The sequence below is a fragment of the Pongo abelii genome, chromosome 2 (assembly GCF_028885655.2).
Source record: "Pongo abelii isolate AG06213 chromosome 2, NHGRI_mPonAbe1-v2.0_pri, whole genome shotgun sequence".
NCBI lineage: Eukaryota > Metazoa > Chordata > Mammalia > Primates > Hominidae > Pongo > Pongo abelii.
Genome location: NC_085928.1, coordinates 961,738 through 972,606, shown reverse-complemented (window position 1 = coordinate 972,606; position 10,869 = coordinate 961,738). Strand labels below are relative to the sequence as shown.

General features: G+C 39.8%; 1 protein-coding gene across 1 annotated transcript in view; it reads right to left on the bottom strand.

Annotated features, from left to right (window-relative positions):
• Nucleotides 1-6,907: 6,907 nt before the first annotated feature.
• GABRR3 (gamma-aminobutyric acid type A receptor subunit rho3) overlaps nt 6,908-10,869 on the bottom strand; it is a 48,475-nt gene continuing 44,513 nt past the window's right edge. The window contains exon 9 of the mRNA XM_002813380.4: nt 6,908-7,207. Within this exon, the coding sequence (XP_002813426.4) occupies nt 6,908-7,207 (300 nt within the window). The remainder of the gene's footprint in view (nt 7,208-10,869) is intronic.

Here is a 10,869-nt window from a genome sequence, read left to right as displayed (position 1 = left end):
GCCTGGCCAGGGATGGGGACATCAATCTCCCCAACCCTCAGCAGATGGGTGAACACCAACAGATGGCAACCTCTCAGCCAGGACACGCTAATTACTTGGATAGGGAGTGGGCAAGGGGCTTGCTCCAGCCTGGTTGCTCTCCAAACACACTGTAGCACTGACAGCCTAGGGCAGAGTTGGCTGCCACCAGGACCAGCTCCAACTGCTATAGAAAGTGCACCCCATCCCAGCCTTCTCTGCATCTGTGTCTCGCCTCTACCTGGGGCAGCGAGCAGCAGGCCATTGGGCCTGGCAGGAGAGGGGGTTGGGAAAGAGAGGTCCAGAACCATCCCACAGGATGGGACAGTGGCAGAACTGCATGTGCCACACCCAGGTACACGCAGTTTCCTCCCTTCTTCCTTCAGACTTCATTCACAAAACAAATTCAAAGATTAGATTATTAAGAATTTCAAGATGGTGACTCCAAAGCATTAAACCCCAAGGGTGAGGCTCCCGGTGAACTGCTTACTCAGCCATGCCTGCCACCCAGAGAATGGCAACAAACCAAGAGAGCTAAAGTACATATCATTAAGTAAAGAGACTTCTGCCAGTCCTTTCCCTAATCCTCTCCATCCATTCCCTACTCCAAACCCGGTGGAACGAAGGATGGGGGAGAGGTATGTATTAAAGAGCAGATTCTACCTTATTCCTTATTCCTAGGACAGTTTCCTCAGTCCAGGGTTGAGGCCTGAATTAGTTGGGGGTAGGGGTAAGGAAAACACATTAAAATCAGACAAGGCTTTATAAATAACTCATGATATCCCAAAAGCTGTGAGATCGGCCTGAGATGTCAGCAAGAGGCAGAGAAAGAACAGCCAATAGAGCATGTTTGACAGCAATTGGTGAAAAATAAAGCCATTTTCCGTCTGTACCTACTACAAGTTCAGGTTATTTCCATAAAACATGGTTCAGCAATATAATAAATGTATAGCCCACATTAACAAATTAGAACTCACCAGGAATTCCACCAGTACAAGCCATTACATAGAAGGCATAAATGATAATATCATGATAGAATCAAGTAATTCAAATAACTTGAGTAATTTGAAATGGGCTGATTAGTTTTGTCAAGATGGTATGTTGCATTGATAACCAACATGCAATTTGGTGACCAACATGCAATTAATTGCTTTTATTGCAGAGAGGCACATTATCTTTCATACAAATGAGCAATAATCATCTGATTAATATAAACCAGGATGGTATTCCAAATAATCAAATACAGTTTATTCTATTTTCAAATTCAAATCTGCCCTAAAGATATACGCTATGGAACTTGAAGGACATCATTTTGCAGAGCAACCACGTTTTAAACTTCTGTCTTTGTCTTTCTTTTGCCTACTTTTCTTACCTACTTCTAATTCATATTATCTTTAGAAATCATATTCAGTTTTTAAAGTTCCTTTTCACAAAACATTCTCATTCTCTTCTGTCTACGTGAACTGCATATTTATTTACAAGCAATTTAGCTGGTCCCAAGGCTACCTTCCCATTGATTCATGATTTAATTTAGATATAACCTTACCCAAGATACAACCTAATTTAAAATATATATTTTAAGTTACTTTGGGCAGTGCGATTGCTCCAAAAATTTATTTGATGTGTGGGTTTGTGTTTATAACACTTCTTTGAAGTGCAAAATGCTTAAGACACCTGCCTTAATGTTCTCTGATGAAGTAAAAAAAATTATGTAAGTGTAAGTACTTTCTTCTTTACTTAAGATCCCTTGTTGAGTTAGCAAGTTTTGGAAATATTGGAACATATGTGTCAGTTTTAAAGGACACTGGCTTGTACCTCAAACTTCAGAAAGTCTTATTTCACAGTACAAAATGTGTTTCAAAAGAGTTGCTAATGACATTATAATTTCACCTATTTTTGATTGTCTAAGGTAAGGAATGGTCAGCTAGCACCACAATTTTGTAGAAAACCTTTGAAACACTCTTGCAGAAAGTAAGTTTCTATAATGAACTGTGCTGATCCTAGAATTGAGAGTAATAGCAAATCCTTCAAATAACCTAACTGATAATAAAATGTAGTTCGGTCTTTCCTACAACAAACTAAATATCAATATATTAAAAAGAAAACTATTGTAATTTTTTCTCAGTGACTTTGTGAAATCTCTTTTCTACACTTGGCCCCATCATTGACCAAAAATAGCATTATGATTCAGCAGGGGATTGAAAGGAAGGAACAACTGACAATGTTGTTCTGACAGTGCTGAACTTCATCTGAGCCTGTGTGTTCCTGGAAAGTATCAAAGGTTTGGAAATCCCCGCCACATTTTGTATTCTGAGAAATGACCATTCTGCTCTCACATATTCCAAGATCAGACCCACCTCTACCCTTCCCCAGTGAATGTGACTCACTTGCCTACCTGGCTATTTGAAGTGCTTGACCTCCTTCCTTTTCTTTGAGATGTTTCTCATTAATAAATGCCCTTTCTATTGCAATAAACTGAAAAAAAATCATCTTCTTAAATGTCCAGTGCATTTGTTTTTCATGGTTTCTTTAAAAGAGAAAAAAATTATGTTTAAGTTATTTGCTAAATCCAGGAAAGAAAAAATTTGCAGTTGGAAAAGCAAGACACTACAGTGTGATAGAGTGTTTTAAAGCAGTGTTTACAGAGAACGACTAGGTGGCTCCATTCCATAAATGAGGCAGTTGGAATATAACATTGACTGCTTTGCCTAAGGCCTTGCCAAGAAATAACAGCAGCACCAGTACAGAACTGATGTTGAAATAGCAGTTTTCATGTCACTTCTTTCTCTTGCTTCTTTGAGGCTGTTGTTTATTCTCATTGAAATGCTGATCATAATAATGGTTACAGAAATAGATATAAATAAATGTAATTCTTTCTCTCATTCATCTCTATGTTAAAAAAATTGTATGTACAAGGAGGGGTGTGTGTGTGTGATTTGAACAGGCTTGTAAGTGGCACAATAAGGAACAATAGACCTTACTTATGAAGATTAACTCACCTGCAAGGATTAAGACAATGTAGTCACAAGCTGGTTATGATTTTGCAGCAACTCATATGCAAATATTTGCAATCTCAGTTACTCTCTTACTTAGAAAGATGGCAAAGCCTTGCAGCGGTGATAGCAGTCATGGAAAGAAGCAGGTTTTCAATACATAGGACTGCTTTAATGTAAGAATTTTAGACAATGCAGAAACTTCCATTATGAAAAGGGAATGCCAGCAGATATATATATATAAGAAGGTTCTGCTTCATGGGGAAAAATGAACTAAAAATTTAAAAGATTCTTCCATTACAGTAATCTACACCTCAGAGCTTCTAGGCAGACCCATGGGTGAGTCTGACATGGCAGGTTCTAGTTGCAAACATGGATTCTTCTGAAGGAAATAAGTGCAGAAATTTGAATATGGCTAGACATTTCATTTGTATCGAAAATAATTTTACTTCTAAGTGTTCTTTACATTGTTAGTTGCAACCCATTTGTAATAGCATACAATAGGAAATGACAATAATGTCCTACAGGAAGAGATGGGTTAAGTAAACTATGGTACACCCATTCAGTGAACAGCTCTGCAGCATATAGAAATCAGTTTTCAGGAAAAAAGACATGAGAAGTTGTTTATAATGCAGAGAAGAAAATCTGGCTACAAATAGACACTTTCCCCAACACAATGTAAGTTCAATAAGGGAGGAGCCATGTCCATCTTTCGTTACTGTATCCCCAGCAGACAGTGCTTGATGTAAGTGCTTAGATTCATAAACACAACTGTTACAAAAGTGTTCCATTTGAAAAAATGTAAATTATTTACAGAAAACCTCTAAGAATGTACATTAAAATGTGAACTGTTGAATTCTGGGTAGATGATTTTTTTTGCCAGTGGATATTTAAAATTATTTTAATAATGAAGCTTTATTTTCTAACCAGAACAGAAACAATAAAACTAAATTAAAATATATTATTTCATGGGTTTTCCAAAGTAGTTCCTATAAAATAGCCCATTTCTATATTTAGGCAGTTTACAGAGCTAGCTGGCTTCTTCTTAATCGTAGAAAGCAGCTTATTTTCTAAAATCCTTGCATTTTATCCAGGCTTATCCCTCAGTGAACAATCATGCACAGTCTGTTCAGGACTGTGATGAATAAATGAAGTGAAAATCAAAATGAGGTAACTCTTATATGCTGTCTTCACTCTCATATTTTTCAGGTAAACTGTGATTTCACTCTTCTTGGAGTAAGAACCGAACAGAAATCTTGTGGCTCCCGAGGAGAAATGAAGCTAATGGGAACAGCCCTCTCTTCACAGTCTTCACAAGCCACCAATCTCAAGAGAAGAAAACTGGCAAAACTCCTAGGAGCTCATTCCAAATACTCTAATAATTCCCTTAAGCAGTAAACATATTTTCTTTCTCAGTGTTAGACATACATTACTGAAGAATACAATGCCTGTATTGCTAGACATTAACAAAAGTTATATTTGATTGGCTAACAAATGTGCATTAATGCTCCTCCAGAGGAATGCCAAGTGTGTGGGTGTGATAGAGACCCATTCTCCTAGACTAGATTGCCAAATGTATTCAGTGATGTGTTTGATTCAAAACAGGGAAATGAATATGCCCAGGGGAAGCATTCGACATACTGAATGTTATACTTCAAAGTATACGAAAAAAACAGAAAAGCCCAAAGAAGCTGAGTATTGGATGAAGAGAACAGTGTAGATTTATTCTGTTCATTTGTATATTTGTCCCTTTTTAAACATCTGGTTTTGTCAAAATCAGAAATGTAATACAATTGTAGTGCTAGGCCAAATAATAGCTACAAATTCCTGGCCATCTAAAATATTAATCTGTGCTATATTTTGAAAATATAATCCTACCCAAATGCTACTATTAAATCAAGCTTAAAACCCATTAAATAAATGGTTTTTTTAAAGTTTATTTATGGTCTATCTACAATGAAATGGAGAAGCGTTTTAATATATTATATTAGCTCAATTTTGGAGAGTATCCTATAAAAACATAATCCTTGGGAAGTTTCAAAAGAATTGGAAAAGTTGTATTAAGAAAATAGAATGAAGTATCCCAGAGTTAGCCTGCCTGTGAGGGAATTCATAATAGGAAAATAATTTTCCTTTTAATATTTTGTACCCAGGAGGAAGATACTTTTCTAGAACCCTCTGTGATTCACAACAGAGAATCAAAACCAATGTTATTGGTTTAAAAAGCAGAAAGTTTTTGTCTCTTCACCTGGTGAAAAAATAATTCAAATCATTTTGATTTACTTTATGGTGAAATAAAAGGAATTACACTGAAAGTAATACACCATTTAATTTATTTCTCTTAATTCAATCCTAGAAATCAAAAATAGGTACCAGAATATTTCTTATTTCCTGCCAAGGGCTTTTCTTTAAATTGAATCTTGTTCAGAAAATACTCAAAACAAAAGCATGCACACTGCCAATCTGCAAAATGAACACTGATCATAGGAGGTTTTCCTACTTAATAAAAATTTATTTAATACCCACTTGACCTGGTTTACTTGGTTCAACCAAAGATATTAAGGATTACTATGGGATAAATACATTTCATTCAGTTTTTTCACTCAATACGATACCTGGAAGCATCTCCAGTTGTTTGTAAATTGAGAATCCACATCCCTTTGGAGATGTTCTTTTTCTTTCTTTGGTATCCCCCTTTCAGAACTCACACCAGAGAGTGTACCTACCTACATTTTAACATTCGTCACATGTTTTATAGCTCCAGTTCACTGCTCCTGTTGGCGATGCACTTAGAGAAGGCAGGAATGCTATTTCATATTCATTTTTTCAGTACATAACACTTAGTAAAGTGCCTGGCACATGTAGGTGGTCAATAAACATTTGTTGAACAAAGTGATTAATTAAAAACCTCTAAAAAGCTGTGAAAACAATACATGACCTACAAAATGCAAGATGTTATTATTGATGACTGATGTATTAATTTAACACTAGAATGAGAAGAATGAGTGGAAGTTTAGCTTCCCCTCTCCACTTATGCTCACAAATATATGAAACAATATTTTTTATTTATATATATTTATTTATTTTATTTATTTTTTGAGATGCTGTCTCGCTCTGTTGCCCAGGCTAGAGTACAGTGGCTCAGTCTCAGCTCACTGCAACCTCTGCCTCCCACGTTCAAGTGATTCTCCTGCCTCAGCCTCCCGAGTAGCACAGACTACAGGACTGTGCCACCATGCCCATTAATTTTTGTATTTTTAGTAGAGATAGGGTTTCACCATGTTGGCCAGGCTGGTCTTGAACTCCCGACCTCAAATGATCTGCCCGCCTCAGCCTCCCAAAGTGCTGGGATAACAGGCATGAGCCACCGCACCTGGCCTGAAACACTATTTAAATAAGAATAAATACTTGACTGGAGAAGGAGATTGGAGATCCTTCATAGGATTCTCAGCTGTGTGAGTGCAGATGATACTACCTCTATGTGGATGTTCTTGCCTAGGACGGTTGAGCTCTGGTAGATAACCAGGCACTTGGCTGGCACTAAGAAACAAAATATCTTTGAATTATTGTTATAGTCAAGCTTTCTTCCCTAGTTAAATAAAGAACATTTCATTAAGAAAGAAGGAGGGTTCAGATGAAGTAGTTATAAAGCCCTTCCCAATGGAAAACTGTTTTTCCCATAATACACATGCCTATGAGTCTTATTTATGGAGTCAAACTTTTCTAGGACCTAAACTCTTTCTTAGATGTAAATCAGTCAGCTTTCAAATTTTCATTAGGGCAGGAGAGGTGACTCGCTCTTTCCCAGTTCCATCTAGGACTATCCAACTCATATTCAAGAGTTTTGTTTTTAAATATCATCTGGCTTTAAAGTTGTATACATTTGAAATTCCCCTTCATACATATACACCCCAGTAAAACAAATTAAATAAAATATACACAATGGGGAATAAAATCCTAGAATAGGTGTCAATGACATGGTTGTTTTCCAGAATGATTCTACTAACATGTCCTCCTAGGGATTTTCTTCTCTTTATCTGAGATGAATCGGTGCTGGGGCTGCATATCGATTTTCTTCTCATGAAGTCTTCTGAGTTTAGAGAGAGGGAAGTCTGGTCCATGTCAATCTCGCTGTCATGGTAACAACCATCGAAGGCCATGGCTTGAACTGCATCAATATTGTACATCCTAGAAATCTGTCAAAAAAACCTTTTTTAAAGTAGGTCTTGAATATGGTTTTACGAATAGGAATTATAGTAAATAATGTTAATAAAGTTAAATATGATTTATCAGAACAGCAAGATAGGCCAATTGGATTTGTTTTTCAACTTATTTTTTCTCTTTATAGAAAATATAGCAGTATCCTCAGTATATATATATTTTTTGGTCCAAAACTAAAACCATGTCATCTGGTGATCCATTTGTGTTTAAATTGGGGATGGGATAGGGAAAGATTTTAGCTGCTCCATTCAAATGCAAATTAGCCAGGCCTTCCCATTTTTGCTTCAGAGCACCTATAAATGATCGTAACATAGCCCAATTAAACAACATAAAACTGGTTTATTTTTCTGAAGGAGCAAATTGTCAATGCTTTCTGGCTCCAGTGCCTGATTGAATCAAAACTAAAATTTTCTTTAAGGTTTTACTCTGAGGAAGATAGTGGTTCTCACTAGTTTAGAGCAGTGTCTACAAAGCAGCTGTTACTAATTGCTCTTGGAGAAAACAAAATCACTTCTTGATTCATAGGGAATTTCAAAAATGAACAAATAGAGAGAGGCTACTACTGGATGAAATTATTCAGAATTCAAATTGGAGGCTGTGGAATAAATTCTGCCAAAACATGTCTTTGATTTATAGTGATTTAAAAACCTAATATTTTACTGAATTCAAAAGACATGAAGACTATTTTGTGCAGTCAGTGAACTAATCAAGGACACATAATTGAGTTATGTTGTCCCTTTTTTTTTAACTTTTAAATTAAAATTTATTATTATTTTTTATTTATTGAGACAGGTTCTCACTCTATCATCTAGGCTGGAGTGCAGTGGTGTGATTATAGCTCACTGCGCCTTGACCTCCTGGGCTCAAATGATCATTCCCACCTCTGCCTCCTGAGTAGCTGGGACTATAGACACACATCACTACACTAGGCTAATTTTTTTTTCACTCATTCTCTTTTATTTAACTTTAAGCAAGGCCTGATCAGAAAGAAGAGCTCAGAGGAGTGAGGAAACACCAACACCAGGGCATATGATTCATCCAAGGCTCCCCCGACACCAGTTCCAGCCCGGATGGGGCTTGAAGTGGCTTGGAGTGCCCTGCCATGCTGGGGCAATGGAAAGCATGAAAGCCAAACCTTGGGACCCAAAGAGTAATATGTCTGCGAAGGTACCATCACTGTCAGGCACCCCTTGCAGACGGACGCATAATAGATACATCCCCAGAGACAGTATTTTATTTTATTTTTAGTAGAGACGAGGTCCTGTTATGTTGCTGAAGCTGATCTTGAACTCCTGAGCTTAGGCAATCCTTCTGCCTTGGCCTCCGAAAGTGCTGGGATTACAGGCATGAGCTACCGCACCCAGCCAAGAAAGAAAATAGCTATTTTTCCTCTTTCCGAGCAATGGTCAACACCAGGGATACATTTTCCTTAGACCTGCTGTTCTTCCAGTTCTGAGTATCTCGGGGAGAGAGGTGGTTGGAATATGTATATGAACATGATGGTACTGGGTGGTAGTGGTGTGTGGTGGTGGATAGTGATAACGTGAGATGGATGGTGGTGGTAGGTGATGGAGGTGGTCAATGGTGGTGGTGGGTGGTGGGTGGTGGTGGTGGTGAATGGTGGTGGTGGCTGATAGATGGTGGGTAGTGTTGAGTGGTGGTGGTTATGGTGGTGAGTGGTGGTGGCATGTGGTGGTGGGACTGTTGGTGAATGGTGGTGGTAGGTATTGGTGTCTGGTGGTGATGGTAGATGGTGCTCATGATGGTGGTGTTTGGTAGTGGTGGATGGTGGTCATGGTGGGTGGTGGTAAGTGGTGGTGGTGGATGGTGATGGATGACGGTGAGTGGTGGGTGGTAGGTGGTGAATGGTGGTAGTGGTGGATAGTGGTGGTGGGTGGTGAGTAGGGTAGAGGTAGTGAGTGGGGATGGTGGTGGTGGTGGTAGGTGGTGATGGGGGTGGTAGTTGGCAGTGGTCATGGTTGGTGGTGTTGGTAGGTGGTGCATGGTGGTGCGGGTATATGGTAGTGGTGGTGGGTGGTGAGTGGTGGTGATGGTGGTGGATGGTGTTGGTAATGTTATTGGTGGATCGTGGGTGATGGTAGCAGACGGTGGTGTTGGATAATGGTGGTGGGTGATAGTAGGATGTAGTGGTGGTTGATGGTGGTGGGTGGTGGTTAGTAGTGTTAGTGGATGGTGGTGGTGGTGGATGGTGGTGGTGGATGGTGGTGAACAGTGGTTGATGATGGTATTGGGTGGTGGGGATGGCGGTGGTGGATGTGGGGGATGGTGTGGTGGTAGGTGGTGAGTGGTGGTTGGTAGTAAGTGGTGGTCAGTGGGTGAGTGGGTGGTGTGTGGTGGTGTTGGATGGTGGTTAGGGGTAGATGGTGGTAGTGGGTGGTAAGTGATGGGTGGTGAGTGGTGGTGGTGGGTGGTGGGTGGTGGCATTGGTGGATGGTGGTAGAGGGTGGATGGTGCTGGGTGGTGGATGATGGTGGTGGGTGGTGGATGGTAGTAGTAATGGTGGTAGGGGGGTGATGAAAACAAGTTTTGCCTGATTTGTTTTCATAGAGAGGAACTCCATAGCGAGGCCTAACACTCCAGCCCTTTCTCGTCATCCCTTGGTCACTCTACTGTAGCCGTCTGGGAGAAGAAACTGGCATGTTTGGCTCAGTCCCTTTTGAGTCCTCCATTTGGTGTCTGCATTGGTGTCCAGGTCTCTTCTCTGAAATGAAGTAAAGAGATACTGTCCTTCCAGGGATAGGCCTGAACATTCTTGTTTTGCCAGTGACCAAGACAGTGAGTACATTTAAGCTAGTGATGAAATATTAGTGAGCCTTCCTGCTAACAGATCTAAGCAACATTCTCCAAACTGCTTTACCAATAACAAAGATGACATTGTTATATCCACATATCTGGCTCCCACAACTGGCTGCCTCTCTAATACTGGCTTCCAACTCCATATATATAGAGGAGTGTTATTTATTAGCCCCCAAACCCACAGACATTTCTTCTATCCGGCCCCTCCCATTGCATCCTATTTCTTCCAAGGCATCTCATCCTATTGGATTTGTTCCCACTCTTCCTAGTAATACTCCTATTCCCTCAGGGCAGGTGTTCTGGGCACTACTCACAATAAGAACTTCCATTTGTATAGCACTTTATATTTGCAAAGGTTTTAGGCCCTTTTACTATATCACTTGATCATCATAACAGCCCTGTGAAGTAAACGGGGAAGAAATGACACCATTGTGGAAGCACAGAAGGAGTTTAGGAGACAACCTGGAACACAAAGCTGGGATGTGGTGGATTTGGTTTGCCATCAAGACTTTTTTTTTTTTTTTAGATGGAGTCTTATTCTGTCGTCCAGCCTGGAGAGCAGTGGTGCAATCACAGCTCACTGCAACCTCGGCCTCCCAGGTTCAAGCAGTTCTCCTGCTTGAGCCTCCTGAGTAGCTGGAATTACAGGTGCCCACCACACGCCCGGCTAATTTTTGTATTTTTAGTAGACATGGGGTTTCATATGTTGGCCAGGCGGGTCTGGAATTCCTGACCTCAAGAAATCCACCTGCCTCGGCCTCCCAAAGTGCTGGGATTACAGGCGTGAGCCACTGTGCCTGGCCTGCCATCACTTCTTCTG